The following is an 18,325-nucleotide window of genomic DNA, read 5'->3' on the forward strand; positions in this document are numbered from 1 at the left end:
ATTTTCAAACTTCCATTTTATACCCGAAAGTAGATTTGGACGTCAGGTGTAACCGATGTGAAATGGCTAGTTAGTCAGCGGTGGTGTAACCGATGTGAAATGGCTAGTTAGTCAGCGGTGGTGTAACCGATGTGAAATGGCTAGTTAGTCAGCGGTGGTGTAACCGATGTGAAATGGCTAGTTAGTCAGCGGTGGTGTAACCGATGTGAAATGGCTAGTTAGTCAGCGGTGGTGTAACCGATGTGAAATGGCTAGTTAGTCAGCGGTGGTGTAACCGATGTGAAATGGCTAGTTAGTCAGCGGTGGTGTAACCGATGTGAAATGGCTAGTTAGTCAGCGGTGGTGTAACCGATGTGAAATGGCTAGTTAGTCAGCGGTGGTGTAACCGATGTGAAATGGCTAGTTAGTCAGCGGTGGTGTAACCGATGTGAAATGGCTAGTTAGTCAGCGGTGGTGCGCGCTAATAGCGTTTCAATCGGTGACGTCACTCGCTCTGAGACCTGAAGTGGTTGTTCCCCCTTTGCTCTGCAACGGCCGAGGCTTTTGTGGCGCGATGGGTAACGATGCTTCGTGGGGTGTCAGTTGTTGACGTGTGCAGAGGGTCCCTGGTTCGAGCCCGGGTTGAGGCGAAGAGAGGGACGGAACCTACACTGTTACACAGACATAGTAGTCTTTTCAATGACATTTTGCTATGTGTTCAACAGGGAAAAGTTTCCACAAATATTAGCATCTTAGCTCTTATTGCAGGACACAACCCATGCCCACTATTATTCTCTGTTCTGTTAATTTTCCCTATTCACTCTGTCCTTCCCTCCCTGTTCATTTTAATTTATGTGGCTCTCAAACTGGAAGAAAATTCTCAACAATCATTTTTTACAGGCTAAATTCCTGTCTAATCATTCAAAATGGTTACATTTCCGTTTCATTACAAGGGTTCTATTTCTTGCTGTAAATGTTTTTTTTTTTTTTATCATTGTGTTTACTTGATAGCTACCTACACAAATAGCTAGCTAGAACAAAGTGTTAATAGGATACAAATTCGTTAAGATATATTTAAAAGCAATACAAATACATTGTCCAGTACTGTGAGAAATCACCTCACCAGTCAGTCGATTGTGTATATGACACATTCATATTGCACTGTAACAGCCTAACCTATGGATGATGTTGAACCCATGAAATATGGTATCAGGCTACTCCGTGTATCCGTTTCAATCACTTTCAATTGGGGACCTTTATTTTGAAAGCGAACCGCAAAGTCCACTATTGTCGCTAATCCTTATTGGGGATAGTTTCACACAGGTCCATGACTTCGTTTATGCGATCGAGGGATTTCTATTGGAGAATAGAAGTTTTTGCATATCTTCAGATTAGATTACAGAGTTTAACAGTCACATGTACAAGGTTACAGATGCAATTTACAGGGTACAGTGACATTTCTTGAGAGTTGAGCTCCAACAACGCAGGACAAAGTGAAATAAAACAATAATAGATAATACAAATAAAAATAATTATTATATATACATATTAACAACTGTGCAGTGATAAATGTCCATTTGGGTTGGGGAGCAAGGTAAACGTACTGTCTTTGTTATTAGGCTTCTGATTTTATAACATAGATATTACGTAGCAATAGTGCATGAACTCTTACGTAAATGTTATTATGTCATACAACTATAGACAATCAATGTCTGATACTTGATGTGACTGATTTGCGCACATCATTAGTGAAGATTGTAAAACAAGCTCTTCTATAGAGACTATAAAGATCCACTTGATGGCTCAGTTGGTAGAGCATGGTGTTTGCAACGCCAGGGTTGTGGTTTCGATTCCCACGGGGGGACCAGTACGAAAAAAGAAAATGTACGCATTCGCTACTGTAAGTTGCTCTGGATAAGAGCGTCTGCTAAATGACTTAAATGTAAATGTGACGTTTTCTACACATCTGTGATTTTGTGGACTGACATTGAAAGGAAGATGTGTTTATAATTACACATGAAGAAGTTCAACCAGTTTACTTGTTTTGGCCACAGTTTCACCGCACCAAATCACTGTAGGCCCATCCCACTGGGCACAGACATCATTAAAACTTCTAGTTTAGTTTTTAGATTTTGTTGAGTTGTTATACTAACGTGAATTAAACGTGAAATCAACAAAACATGGTACCAGATAATTGGATTTAGATTTAAAAAAAAATTGTGGGTAAAAAAAAAAAAGAGAGAATTCGTTTACCTCGATAACTTTTTGCAAATCCAATACATTTTCGTCATCGCATAGATCATTTTTGTTATGACGTGGCAACAACGTTGATTGAACAGGTTTTCGCCCAGCGGGACGTTATTCGGGTTCGTACAGAAACCCAAGGACAGGGGCCTGCAGTTTCTCTATTGGTGTGTTATAAACATGTAGGCGGATCTTGACGAGCACCTCTGGTCAAAAACAAGTAACGTGTAGTGTACCAAGTGGAGGACGAGACGAGTTGTTTTTAAAAAATACTACTAATGTACTATGATTTAAAACATGAGGAGAATTGCTGCTACAAATGGACGGGTTTAGATAACATCCAGGGCACTCTATGTTGATCCGGTAAGTGATGAATTCTGCGAATCAATCAATCATCAGATTAGTTATATACCTCAGTTAGTTCGTACCCCTGCACATCGACTCGGTACTGGTACCACGTATATATATATATATATATATCTACGTTATCATTACTTATTGTTTTATTACGTGTTATTACTTTTCTATGGTTTCTCTGTTTTCTTTCTCTGTGCGTTGCTGGGAAGAGCCCGTCAGTCAGCGTTTCACTGTTAGTCTACACCTGTTGTTTACCAAGCATGTGACGAATAAAATTAGATTTGATGTCATCCTGAGTCGAGCCGTTTAGTCCAGGGTAGACTAATGTTTTAGAACGGGACTACTGTACTAGTTAACCTCTTGTCTGTCCTATTCAAAAGCTATTGTCAACAATGCAGCCGAAGTTAGGCACTGGCCCCGGCTGGTTTCTGAAGGCAGTATGTCGCCCGGACAGACCAGTAAGAGGTCAAGTAGACTGGTGTAGAGACCAGTGTGTTGTGAACCACATTACCGTGAGCAACAATAGTGGAATCCGCGTTTCGCCCTAAAAAAATTAATAAGTCCCCCTTTGGAATTGATACGAACGAATAAAATGGTGTAATCATGCCACAATTGTACTTGATAATACTAAACAATGTTGGAATATTATTATATAAATGCAACAAAATACAATAATTAGTTAATTTGACCCCAAAAATAAAAAATTGTTGAAATCACACTGGATGTATAAACTTCCGAATTGCAATAGGGGCCATACTTATATTTGGCAATATACAGCCTTACAAATATGACCGTAGTAGCTCTTATTGTGGGACTTTATCCGTGAGAAATCACCTCACAATTCAGTCTATTGTGCGTATTGTACATTCATATTGCAATGTACAACCTTACCAATGGATGTCGGGTTCCATGAAATGGGGAATCAACCTACTCACGGACACCAACAGATTACAATTCTAAAGACTTTACACAAACATTAATGTCGTGGTTCTTATTGTGGAACTGTAACTAGAGGAGAACCTGCACTAAGAGCTACAAAACATTCAGGTTTATTCTGTGGAGAGGTCTGCTACTGGCTATTACCAGATAAATACTGTAAATATAATCATCATTACCGGTCGGTCTATAACCTGTTAGACACCTTTTTCTGTGAGTTTTATTTTTTGATGTTGTACACATTTGCAGTTAACAAGCTGAAATGCAGTATACAGACAAAATGCAAAAAGGAGATTTAGATGGGAGAAAATGAAGTGCGATCAAGGCCGTCTCTAGTCAGCCTCAAATAACCATCATGTAACCTATAATAACCATCCTGTAACCTATAATAACCATCCTGTAACCTATAATAACATCCTGTAACCTATAATAACCATCCTGTAACCTATAATAACCATCATGTAACCTATAATAACCATCCTGTAACCTATAATAACATCCTGTAACCTATAATAACATCCTGTAACCTATAATAACATCCTGTAACCTATAATAACATCCTGTAACCTATAATAACCATCCTGTAACCTATAATAACCATCATGTAACCTATAATAACCATCCTGTAACCTATAATAACATCATGTAACCTATAATAACCATCATGTAACCTATAATAACCATCCTGTAACCTATAATAACCATCATGTAACCTATAATAACCATCCTGTAACCTATAATAACCATCCTGTAACCTATAATAACATACAGTAACCTATAATAACATACAGTAACCTATAATAACCATCCTGTAACCTATAATAACATCCTGTAACCTATAATAACCATCCTGTAACCATCCTGTAACCTATAATAACATCCTGTAACCTATAATAACATCCTGTAACCTATAATAACATCCTGTAACCTATAATAACATCCTGTAACCTATAATAACATCCTGTAACCTATAATAACATCCTGTAACCTATAATAACATCATATAACCTATAATAACCATCCTGTAACCTATAATAAACATACAGTAACCTAGAATAACCATCCTGTAACCATCCTGTAACCTATAATAAACATACAGTAACCTAGAATAACCATCCTGTAACCATCCTGTAACCTATAATAACATACAGTAATGATTGAACTGTTTTCTTCAGCGTATAGTTACGGTTATAGTTAGGTATATCAAATCAAATGTATTTATAAAGCCCTTCTTACATCAGCTGATGTCTCAAAGTGCTGTACAGAAACCCAGCCTAAAACCCCAAACAGCAAGCAATGCAGGTGTAGAAGCACGGTGGCTAGGAAAAACTACCTAGAAAGGCCAAAACCTAGGAAGAAACCTAGAGAGGAACCAGGCTATGAGGGGTGGCCAGTCCTCTTCTGGCTGTGCCGGGTGGAGATTAAAACAGCACATGGCCTAGATGTTCAAATGTTCATAAATGACCAGCATGGTCAAATAATAATAATCATAGTAGTTGTCGAGGGTGCAACAAGTCAGTAACACAAGAGTAAGTGTCAGTTGGCTTTTCATAGCCGATCTTTGAGAGTATCTCTACCGCTCCTGCTGTCTCTAGAGAGTTGAAAACAGCAGGTCTGGGACAGGTAGCACGTCCGGTGAATAGGTCAGGGTTCCAGCAGGTCTGGGACAACAGGTCTGGGACAGGTAGCACGTCCGGTGAACAGGTCAGGGTTCCATAGCTGCAGGCAGAACAGTTGGAACTGGAGCAGCAGCACGGCCAGGTGAACTGGGGACAGCAAGGAGTCATCAAGCCAGGTAGTCCTGATGCATGGTCCTAGGGCTCAGGTCCTCCGAGAGAGAGAAAGAAAGAAAGAGAAAGAGAGAATATCTCCAACCACCAACATACCATCCCGGGACAATGCCGAGTATAGCCCACAAAGATCTCCGCCACGGCACAGCCCAAGGGGGGGGGCGCCAACCCAGACAGGAAGACCACGTCAGTGACTCAACCCACTCAAGTGACGCACCCTTCCCAGGGACGGCATGGAAGAGCACCAGTAAGCCAGTGACTCGGCCCGGTAATAGGGTTAGAGGCAGAGAATCCCAGTGGAGAGAGGGGAACCGGCCAGACAGAGACAGCAAGGGTGGTTCGTTGCTCCAGAGCCTTTCCGTTCACCTTCACACTCCTGGGCCAGACCACACTCAACCATAGGACCTACTGAAGAGATGAGTCTTCAATTAAGACTTAAAGGTCGAGACTGAGTCTGCGTCTCTCACATGGGTAGGCAGACTATTCCATAAAAATGGAGCTCTATAGGAGAAAGCCCTGCCTCCAGCTGTTTGCTTAGAAATTCTAGGAGCAATTAGGAGGCCCGCGTCTTGTGACCGTAGGGTACGTGTAGGTATGTACGGCAGGACCAAATCGGAGAGATAGGTAGGAGCAAGCCCATGTAATGCTTTGTAGGTTAGCAGGAAAACCTTGAAATCAGCCCTTGTCCTTGTATAGTTTTGTTACTTATGTAAATTAGATATTTCTGTATTTAATTTTCAATAATTCTAAGAACACGTTTTCACTTTGTCATTATGGGGTATTGTGACGTCATTATGGGGTGCTGTGATGTCATTATGGGGTGTTGTGATGTCATTATGGGGTGTTGTGATGTCATTATGGGGTATTGTGATGTCATTATGGGGAATTGTGATGTCATTATGGGGTGTTGTGATGTCATAATGGGTTATTGTGACGTCATTATGGGGAATTGTGATGTCATTATGGGGTGTTGTGATGTCATTATGGGGTATTGTGACGTCATTATGGGGTATTGTGACGTCATTATGGGGTATTGTGATGTCATTATGGGGTATTGTGTGTAGAATCCATTTTGAATTCAGGCTGTAACACAACGAAATGTGGAATAAATCATGGGGTTCTGAATACTTTTCTTGAAGCCACTGTACATAGTTAACGCTTGAAATCGTCTTCTATAGCCTGAAGGCTATAGATCTGTAAATATGATTCACAGCAGAATAAAATAAAAATAAAATAAAACGCTCTGCCTGTGTAGCAGATGCAGATTTCTGAAACTCAATACTCAGCCTGAAGAGACACCCAATTGAAGGCCTTTTTTGATGGCGCAATGGTTGGAACTCTTGAGGCGGTAAACGTGAGTCAGCGGGAAGTGGTTCTGCAGCGTGACATCCATCTGTCTATTGATGATGATGATGATGAGATGTTTTATGTTCATCCTCCTCTCCTCTCTCCCCCCTTCCCTCCTCCCCAGAGTCAGTAGGAGGTGATGAACCCCCCAGCTGAGATGTCCCCTCCCACAGACCATGTCGCCACAGAGACACAGAGCATGACCTCTGACCCGTCCCACCTCGGAACTCTGGGAAGTAATGTCCGCCTGAAGGCAGCCCCACCTAACGCCACAGGTACTGAGTCACACACACACACACACACATACTCTACCTACACGTACAAATTACCTCAATTACCTCGACTAACTGGTGCCCCCGCACACTGACTCTGTACCGGTACCCCCTGTATATAGCCTCCACATTGACTCTGTACCAGTACCCCCTGTATATAGCCTCCACATTGACTCTGTACTGGTACCCCCTGTATATAGCCTCCACATTGACTCTGTACTGGTACCCCCTGTATATAGCCTCCACATTGACTCTGTACCGGTACCCCCCTGTATATAGCCTCCACATTGACTCTGTACCGGTACCCCCTGTATATAGCCTCCACATTGACTCTGTACTGGTACCCCCTGTATATAGCCTCCACATTGACTCTGTATCGGTACCCCCTGTATATAGCCTCCACATTGACTCTGTACCGGTACCCCCTGTATATAGCCTCCCCGTTGACTCTGTACCGGTACCCCCTGTATATAGTCTCCACATTGACTCTGTACCGGTACACCCTGTATATAGCCTCCACATTGACTCTGTACTGGTACCCCCTGTATATAGCCTCCCCGTTGACTCTGTACCGGTACCCCCTGTATATAGCCTCCACATTGACTCTGTACCGGTACCCACTGTATATAGCCTCCACACTGACTCTGTACCGGTACCCCCTGTATATAGCCTCCACATTAACTCTGTACCGGTACCCCCTGTATATAGCCTCCACATTGACTCTGTACCGGTACCCCCTGTATATAGCCTCCACATTGACTCTGTACCGGTACCCCCTGTATATAGCCTCCACATTGACTCTGTACCGGTACCCCCTGTATATAGCCTCCACATTGACTCTGTACTGTAACACCCTGTATATAGCCTCCACATTGACTCTGTACCATAACACCCTGTATATAGCCTCCACATTGACTCTGTACTGTAACACCCTGTATATAGCCTCCACATTGACTCTGTACCGTAACACCCTGTATATAGCCTCCACATTGACTCTGTACCGGTACCACCTGTATATAGCCTCCACATTGACTCTGTACCGGTACCCCCTGTATATAGCCTCCACATTGACTCTGTACCATAACACCCTGTATATAGCCTCCACATTGACTCTGTACCGGTACCCCCTGTATATAGCCTCCACATTGACTCTGTACCGGTACCCCCTGTATATAGCCTCCACATTGACTCTGTACCATAACACCCTGTATATAGCCTCCACATTGACTCTGTACCGTAACACCCTGTATATAGCCTCCACATTGACTCTGTACCGGTACCCCCTGTATATAGCCTCCACATTGACTCTGTACCGTAACACCCTGTATATAGCCTCACTATTGTTATTTACTGCTGCTCTTTAATTACTTGTTACTGTTATTTTGGATTTTTACTTAATACTTATTTTTTCTTAAAACTACATTGTTGGTTAAGGGCTTGTAAGTAAGCATTTCACTGTAAGGTCTACTACACCTGTTGTATTCAGCATTTCACTGTAAGGTCTACTACACCTGTTGTATTCAGCATTTCACTGTGAGGTCTACTACACCTGTTGTATTCAGCATTTCACTGTAAGGTCTACTACACCTGTTGTATTCAGCATTTCACTGTGAGGTCTACTACACCTGTTGTATTCAGCATTTCACTGTAAGGTCTACTACACCTGTTGTATTCAGCATTTCACTGTGAGGTCTACTACACCTGTTGTATTCAGCATTTCACTGTGAGGTCTACTACACCTGTTGTATTCAGCGTTTCACTGTAAGGTCTACTACACCTGTTGTATTCAGCATTTCACTGTGAGGTCTACTACACCTGTTGTATTCAGCATTTCACTGTAAGGTCTACTACACCTGTTGTATTCAGCGTTTCACTGTAAGGTCTACTACACCTGTTGTATTCAGCATTTCACTGTAAGGTCTACTACACCTGTTGTATTCAGCATTTCACTGTAAGGTCTACTACACCTGTTGTATTCAGCGTTTCACTGTAAGGTCTACTACACCTGTTGTATTCAGCATTTCACTGTGAGGTCTACTACACCTGTTGTATTCAGCATTTCACTGTGAGGTCTACTACACCTGTTGTATTCAGCATTTCACTGTAAGGTCTACTACACCTGTTGTATTCAGCATTTCACTGTGAGGTCTACTACACCTGTTGTATTCAGCATTTCACTGTAAGGTCTACTACACCTGTTGTATTCAGCATTTCACTGTGAGGTCTACTACACCTGTTGTATTCAGCATTTCACTGTGAGGTCTACTACACCTGTTGTATTCAGCGTTTCACTGTAAGGTCTACTACACCTGTTGTATTCAGCATTTCACTGTGAGGTCTACTACACCTGTTGTATTCAGCATTTCACTGTAAGGTCTACTACACCTGTTGTATTCAGCGTTTCACTGTAAGGTCTACTACACCTGTTGTATTCAGCATTTCACTGTAAGGTCTACTACACCTGTTGTATTCAGCATTTCACTGTAAGGTCTACTACACCTGTTGTATTCAGCGTTTCACTGTAAGGTCTACTACACCTGTTGTATTCAGCATTTCACTGTGAGGTCTACTACACCTGTTGTATTCAGCATTTCACTGTGAGGTCTACTACACCTGTTGTATTCAGCATTTCACTGTAAGGTCTACTACACCTGTTGTATTCAGCATTTCACTGTAAGGTCTACTACACCTGTTGTATTCAGCATTTCACTGTGAGGTCTACTACACCTGTTGTATTCAGCATTTCACTGTGAGGTCTACTACACCTGTTGTATTCAGCGTTTCACTGTAAGGTCTACTACAGCTGTTGTATTCAGCATTTCACTGTAAGGTCTACTACACCTGTTGTATTCAGCGTTTCACTGTAAGGTCTACTACACCTGTTGTATTCAGCATTTCACTGTGTGGTCTACTACACCTGTTGTATTCAGCATTTCACTGTAAGGTCTACTACACCTGTTGTATTCAGCATTTCACTGTAAGGTCTACTACACCTGTTGTATTCAGCGTTTCACTGTAAGGTCTACTACACCTGTTGTATTCAGCATTTCACTGTGAGGTCTACTACACCTGTTGTATTCAGCATTTCACTGTGAGGTCTACTACACCTGTTGTATTCAGCATTTCACTGTAAGGTCTACTACACCTGTTGTATTCAGCATTTCACTGTAAGGTCTACTACACCTGTTGTATTCAGCGTTTCACTGTAAGGTCTACTACACCTGTTGTATTCAGCATTTCACTGTGAGGTCTACTACACCTGTTGTATTCAGCATTTCACTGTGAGGTCTACTACACCTGTTGTATTCAGCATTTCACTGTAAGGTCTACTACACCTGTTGTATTCAGCATTTCACTGTAAGGTCTACTACACCTGTTGTATTCAGCATTTCACTGTGAGGTCTACTACACCTGTTGTATTCAGCATTTCACTGTGAGGTCTACTACACCTGTTGTATTCAGCGTTTCACTGTAAGGTCTACTACACCTGTTGTATTCAGCATTTCACTGTAAGGTCTACTACACCTGTTGTATTCAGCGTTTCACTGTAAGGTCTACTACACCTGTTGTATTCAGCGTTTCACTGTAAGGTCTACTACACCTGTTGTATTCAGCATTTCACTGTGAGGTCTACACCTGTTGTATTCAGCGCATATGACAAATAGCATTTGATTTGATTTGACACACAAAGTGCCTTCAGAATGTATTCACACCTGTTAACTTTTTCACATTTTGTTGTGTGTTACAGCCTGAATTTTGTGGTACTGGCCTACACACCACACCCCATCATGTCAAAATGGAATTATGTTTTTGTTAATTTCTACAAATTAGCAAAAAATGAAAAGCTGAAATGTCTTGAGTCAATAAATATTCAACCCATTTGTTATATCAAGACTAAATAAGTTCAGGAGTAAAAACGTGCTTAACAAGTTACATAATACGTTTCATGGATTCACTCTGTGTGCAATAATAAGTGTTTAACATGATTTTTGAATGACTACCTCATCTCTGTACCCCACACACACAAACAATTATCTGTAAGGTCCCTCAGTCGAGCAGTGAATTTCACAGCACAGATTCAACCACAAAGACCAGGGAGGTTTTCCAATGTCTCACAAAGAAGAGCACCTATTGGTAGCAGACATTGAACATCCCTATGAGCCTGGTGAAGTTATTAATTACACGTTGGATGGTGTATCAATACACCCAGTCACTACAAAGATACAGGCCTACTTCCTAACTCAGTTGCCGAAGAGGGATTTCACCATGAAGCCAAAGGTGATTTTAAAGCAGTTGCAGATTTAAATGTCTGTGATAGGAGAAAACTGAGGATGGATCAACAACATTGTAGTTACTCAACAATACTAACCTAAAATGACAGAGTGAAAAGAAGGAAGCCTGTACAAAATAAATATATTCCTAAATATTTTTGTTTTTAACAAGGCACTAAAGTAATACAAAGAAACAGAATAGAGCTAAGATCAGGTTAAATCCTCGAGGAAAACCTGCTTTCCAACAAACACTGGGAGATGAATTCACCTTTCAGCAGGACAATGACCTAAAACACAAGGCCAAATATACACTGGGAGATTAATTCACCTTTCAGCAGGACAATAACCTAAAACACAAGGCCAAATCTACACTGGGAGATTAATTCACCTTCCAGCAGGACAATAACCTGAAACACAAGGCCAAATCTACACTGGAGTTGTTTACCAAGATAATGTTGAATGTTCCTGAGTGGCCTAGTTACAGTTTTGACTTAAATCAGCTTGAAAATCTATGACAAGACTTGACAATAGCTGTCTAGCAATGATCAACAACCAACTGGACAGAGCTTGATGAATTGAAAACATTATATTGTGCAAATATTGTATAATCCAGGTGTGCAAAGCTCTTATAGACTTACCCAGAAAGACTCACGGCTGTAATCGCTCTTATAGACTTACCCAGAAAGACTCACAGCTGTTATCGCTCTTAGAGACTTACCCAGAAAGACTCACAGCTGTTATCGCTCTTAGAGACTTACCCAGAAAGACTCTCAGCTGTAATCGCTCTTAGAGACTTACCCAGAAAGACTCACAGCTCTTAGAGACTTACCCAGAAAGACTCACAGCTCTTAGAGACTTACCCAGAAAGACTCACAGCTGTAATCACTGCCAAAGGTGTTTCTAACATGTATTGACTCAGGGGTGTGAATATTTGGTGTAGACTGTTGATGAAAAATAACAATTTAATCCATTTTAATCTCACTTGTCAACAAAATGTGGGAAAATCCAAGGGGTGTAAAGTACTTTCTGAAGGCACTGTATAACAATACCATGCTAAACTATGGAGTTTGATTAACGAAATTAATACACATAAATATCTCTATGTGGTTTCTGTGGTGTGTGTGTGTGTGTGTGTGTGCGTGTGCGTGCGTGCGTGTGCGTCTCTGTGTGTGTGTGTGTGTGTGTGTGTGTGTGTGTGTGTGTGTGTGCGTGCGTGCGTGCGTGCGTGTGCGTCTGTGTGTGTGTGTGTGTGTGTGTAACCACTAACCATATCAGGGAGTGTGTGTGTTGTGTATCAGTTAGTGTGTTATCCGGTGTTCTCTCGCCCTGCCTTGCACAGGTGATAGTGCTATCACACACACACACACACACACACACACACACACACACACACACACACACACACACACACACACACCGCACACGCACACGCACACACACTTCCACTTCCAGGAAGAGCTGAATTGCTAGGTGTTGGAACAGTGGTATTAGTCTGTGTGTTTACCTATGGCCTGTTAACCCTTCTATTGTGTGTGTGTACTTATGGCCTGTTAAACCTTCCCCTACTGTGTCGATAAGACGGCTTTAGTCCAGGAATCTGGGGAGGGGAATTTTAACATGAATTAACACGTGAAGAGGAATGTACCAGAATAACCTTTTCCAAGCCGTGTCAAACCTGTCCTCGGGACCTCCAGACATGTCAAACTCTCATCAGGACCCCAGACGTGTCAAACCTGTCCTCGATGACCCCAGACGTGTCAAACCTGTCCTCGATGACCCCAGACGTGTCAAACCTGTCCTCGGTGACCCCAGACATGTCAAACCTGTCCTCGATGACCCCAGACGTGTCAAACCTGTCCTCGATGACCCCAGACGTGTCAAACCTGTCCTCGATGACCCCAGACGTGTCAAACCTCTCATCAGGACCCCCAGACATCTCAAACCTCTCTTCAGGACCCCCAGACATCTCAAATCTCTCTTCAGGAACCCCAGACATCTCAAACCTCTCTTCAGGACCCCCAGACATCTCAAACCTCTCTTCAGGACCCCCAGACATCTCAAACCTCTCTTCAGGATCCCCAGACATCTCAAACCTCTCTTCAGGACCCCCAGACATCTCAAACCTCTCTTCAGGATCCCCAGACATGTCAAACCTCTCTTCAGGACCCCAGACATGTCAACCCTCTCTTCAGGACCCCCAGACATGTCAAACCTCTCTTCAGGACCCCAGACATGTCAAACCTCTCTTCAGGACCCCCAGACATGTCAAACCTCTCTTCAGGACCCCAGACATGTCAAACCTCTCTTCAGGACCCCAGACATCTCAAACCTCTCTTCAGGACCCCAGACATCTCAAACCTCTCTTCAGGACCCCAGACATGTCAAACCTCTCTTCAGGACCCCAGACATGTCAAACCTCTCTTCAGGACCCCCAGACATGTCAAACCTCTCTTCAGGACCCCCAGACATGTCAAACCTCTCTTCAGGACCCCAGACATGTCAAACCTCTCTTCAGGACCCCAGACATGTCAAACCTCTCTTCAGGACCCCAGACATCTCAAACCTCTCTTCAGGATCCCCAGACATCTCAAACCTCTCTTCAGGACCCCCAGACATCTCAAACCTCTCTTCAGGATCCCCAGACATGTCAAACCTCTCTTCAGGACCCCAGACATGTCAACCCTCTCTTCAGGACCCCCAGACATGTCAAACCTCTCTTCAGGACCCCAGACATGTCAAACCTCTCTTCAGGACCCCCAGACATGTCAAACCTCTCTTCAGGACCCCAGACATGTCAAACCTCTCTTCAGGACCCCAGACATCTCAAACCTCTCTTCAGGACCCCAGACATCTCAAACCTCTCTTCAGGACCCCAGACATGTCAAACCTCTCTTCAGGACCCCAGACATGTCAAACCTCTCTTCAGGACCCCCAGACATGTCAAACCTCTCTTCAGGACCCCCAGACATGTCAAACCTCTCTTCAGGACCCCAGACATGTCAAACCTCTCTTCAGGACCCCAGACATGTCAAACCTCTCTTCAGGACCCCAGACATCTCAAACCTCTCTTCAGGACCCCAGACATGTCAAACCTCTCTTCAGGACCCCAGACATCTCAAACCTCTCTTCAGGACCCCCAGACATGTCAAACCTCTCTTCAGGACCCCAGACATGTCAAACCTCTCTTCAGGACCCCAGACATGTCAAACCTCTCTTCAGGACCCCAGACATGTCAAACCTCTCTTCAGGACCCCAGACATGTCAAACCTCTCTTCAGGACCCCCAGACATGTCAAACCTCTCTTCAGGACCCCCAGACATGTCAAACCTCTCTTCAGGACCCCAGACATGTCAAACCTCTCTTCAGGACCCCCAGACATCTCAAACCTCTCTTCAGGACCCCAGACATGTCAAACCTCTCTTCAGGACCCCCAGACATCTCAAACCTCTCTTCAGGACCCCCAGACATCTCAAACCTCTCTTCAGGACCCCAGACATGTCAAACCTCTCTTCAGGACCCCCAGACATCTCAAACCTCTCTTCAGGACCCCAGACATCTCAAACCTCTCTTCAGGACCCCAGACATGTCAAACCTCTCTTCAGGACCCCAGACATCTCAAACCTCTCTTCAGGACCCCCAGACATGTCAAACCTCTCTTCAGGACCCCAGACATGTCAAACCTCTCTTCAGGACCCCAGACATGTCAAACCTCTCTTCAGGACCCCAGACATGTCAAACCTCTCTTCAGGACCCCAGACATGTCAAACCTCTCTTCAGGACCCCCAGACATGTCAAACCTCTCTTCAGGACCCCCAGACATGTCAAACCTCTCTTCAGGACCCCAGACATGTCAAACCTCTCTTCAGGACCACCAGACATCTCAAACCTCTCTTCAGGACCCCAGACATGTCAAACCTCTCTTCAGGACCCCCAGACATCTCAAACCTCTCTTCAGGACCCCCAGACATCTCAAACCTCTCTTCAGGACCCCAGACATGTCAAACCTCTCTTCAGGACCCCCAGACATCTCAAACCTCTCTTCAGGACCCCAGACATCTCAAACCTCTCTTCAGGACCCCAGACATGTCAAACCTCTCTTCAGGACCCCAGACATCTCAAACCTCTCTTCAGGACCCCCAGACATGTCAAACCTCTCTTCAGGACCCCAGACATGTCAAACCTCTCTTCAGGATCCCCAGACATGTCAAACCTCTCTTCAGGACCCCAGACATGTCAAACCTCTCTTCAGGACCCCCAGACATGTCAAACCTCTCTTCAGGACCCCAGACATGTCAAACCTCTCTTCAGGACCCCCAGACATCTCAAACCTCTCTTCAGGATCCCCAGACATCTCAAACCTCTCTTCAGGACCCCCAGACATCTCAAACCTCTCTTCAGGATCCCCAGACATGTCAAACCTCTCTTCAGGACCCCAGACATGTCAAACCTCTCTTCAGGACCCCCAGACATGTCAAACCTCTCTTCAGGACCCCAGATATGTCAAACCTCTCTTCAGGACCCCCAGACATGTCAAACCTCTCTTCAGGACCCCAGACATGTCAAACCTCTCTTCAGGATCCCCAGACGTGTCAAACCTCTCTTCAGGACCCCAGACATGTCAAACCTCTCTTCAGGACCCCCAGACATGTCAAACCTCTCTTCAGGACCCCAGATATGTCAAACCTCTCTTCAGGACCCCCAGACATGTCAAACCTCTCTTCAGGACCCCAGACATGTCAAACCTCTCTTCAGGACCCCAGACATGTCAAACCTCTCTTCAGGACCCCCAGACATGTCAAACCTCTCTTCAGGACCCCCAGACATGTCAAACCTCTCTTCAGGACCCCAGACATGTCAAACCTCTCTTCAGGACCCCCAGACATCTCAAACCTCTCTTCAGGATCCCCAGACATGTCAAACCTCTCTTCAGGACCCCCAGACATCTCAAACCTCTCTTCAGGATCCCCAGACATGTCAAACCTCTCTTCAGGACCCCAGACATGTCAAACCTCTCTTCAGGACCCCCAGACATGTCAAACCTCTCTTCAGGACCCCAGATATGTCAAACCTCTCTTCAGGACCCCCAGACATGTCAAACCTCTCTTCAGGACCCCAGACATGTCAAACCTCTCTTCAGGACCCCAGACATCTCAAACCTCTCTTCTGGGACCCCCAGATGTTTCAAACCTGTCCTCAGTTGTAGCCCTGAGCTATGCATATCCATATGAATGTTTGAAAAACCCTGTCTCAGCGGACTCTCCTGGATAAATAAACCATATAAATAAACCATATAAATAAACCATATAAATAAACCTTATAAATAAACCATATAAATAAACCTTATAAATAAACCATATAAATAAACCATATAAATAAACCTTATAAATAAACCTTATAAATAAACCTTATAAATAAACCATATAAATAAACCTTATAAATAAACCTTATAAATAAACCATATAAATAAACCATATAAATAAACCATATAAATAAACCTTATAAATAAACCATATAAATAAACCTTATAAATAAACCATATAAATAAACCATATAAATAAACCATATAAATAAAAAATAAACCATATAAATAAAAAATAAACCAAATAAATAAAAAATAAACCATATAAATAAACCATATAAATAAAAAATAAACCATATAAATAAACCATATAAATTAAAAATAAACCATATAAATAAACCATATAAATAAAAAATAAACCATATAAATAAACCATATAAATAAAAAATAAACCATATAAATAAACCATATAAATAAACCATATAAATAAAAAATAAACCAAATAAATAAAAAATAAACCATATAAATAAACCATATAAATAAAAAATAAACCATATAAATAAACCATATAAATAAAAAATAAACCATATAAATAAACCATATAAATAAAAAATAAACCATATAAATAAACCATATAAATAAAAAATAAACCATATAAATAAACCATATAAATAAACCATATAAATAAACCTTATAAATAAACCTTATAAATAAACCATATAAACTAAAAATAGAAACGTCCTCTCGCTGTCAACTGCGTTTATTTTCAGCAAACTTAACATGTGTAAATATTTGTATGAACGTAACAAGATTCAACAACTGAGACATAAACTGAACAAGTTCCACGGACATGTGACTAACAGAAATGGAATAATGTGTCCCTGAACAAAGGGGGGGTTAAAAGTAACAGTCAGTATCTGGTGTGGCCACCAGTGCATCTCCTCCTCATGGACTGCAGCAGATTTGCCAGTTCTTGCTGTGAGATGTTACCCCACTCTTTCACCAAGGCACCTGCAAGTTCCCGGACATTTCTGGGGGGAATGGCCCTATCCCTCACCCTCCGATCCAACAGGTCCCAGACGTGCTCAATGGGTTTGAGATCTGGGCTCATTGCTGGCCATGGCAGAACACTGACATTCCTGTCTTGCAGGAAATCACGCACAGAACGAGCAGTATGGCTGGTGGCATTGTCATGCTGGAGGGTCATGTCAGGATGAGCCTGCAGGAAGGGTACCACATGAGGGAGGAGGATGTCTTCCCTGTAACGCACAGCGTTGAGATTGCCTGCATTGACAACAAGCTCAGTCCGATGATGCTGTGACACACCACCCCAGACCATGACGGACCCTCCACCTCCAAATCGATCCCGCTCCAGAGTACAGGTCTCGGTGTAAAGCTCATTACTTCGACGATAAACGCAAATCTGACCATCACCCCTGGTGAGACAAAACCGCGACTCATTAGTGAAGAGCACTTTTTGCCAGTCCTGTCTGGTTCAGCGACGGTGGGTTTGTGCCCATAGGCGACGTTGTTGCCGGTGATGTCTGGTGAGGACCTGCCTTACAACAGGCCTACAAGCCCTCAGTCCAGCCTATTGCGGACAGTCTGAGCACTGATGGAGGGATTGGGCGTTCCTGGTGTAACTCGGGCAGTTGTTGTTGCCATCCTGTACCTGTCTCGCAGGTGTGATGTTCAGCTGTACCGATCCTGTGCAGATGTTGTTTCACGTGGTCTGCCACTGCGAGGACAATCAGCTGTCCGTCCTGTCTCCCTGTAGCACTGTCTTAGGCGTCTCACAGTACGGACATTGCAATTTATTGCCCTGGCCAC

The 18,325-nt window shown here is 43.2% G+C and overlaps 1 protein-coding gene across 3 annotated transcripts in view; it reads left to right on the forward strand.

The window, feature by feature from the left end:
* Window positions 1-2,246: 2,246 nt before the first annotated feature.
* Window positions 2,247-18,325, forward strand: part of slc2a12 (solute carrier family 2 member 12) — a 25,628-nt gene continuing 9,549 nt past the window's right edge. Inside the window, exons 1-2 of one of the 3 annotated variants that reach the window (XM_045721201.1) lie at window positions 2,247-2,586; window positions 6,778-6,928. In XM_045721201.1, coding sequence (XP_045577157.1) covers window positions 6,793-6,928 — 136 coding nt within the window. In that variant the 5' untranslated portion in view covers window positions 2,247-2,586; window positions 6,778-6,792. The remainder of the gene's footprint in view (window positions 2,587-6,777; window positions 6,929-18,325) is intronic. The other 2 variants (XM_014206258.2, XM_014206257.2) reach the window with 2 other exon arrangements.

Source organism: Salmo salar, chromosome ssa06, assembly GCF_905237065.1.
Source record: "Salmo salar chromosome ssa06, Ssal_v3.1, whole genome shotgun sequence".
In the NCBI taxonomy this organism is placed as follows: Eukaryota; Metazoa; Chordata; class Actinopteri; order Salmoniformes; family Salmonidae; genus Salmo; species Salmo salar.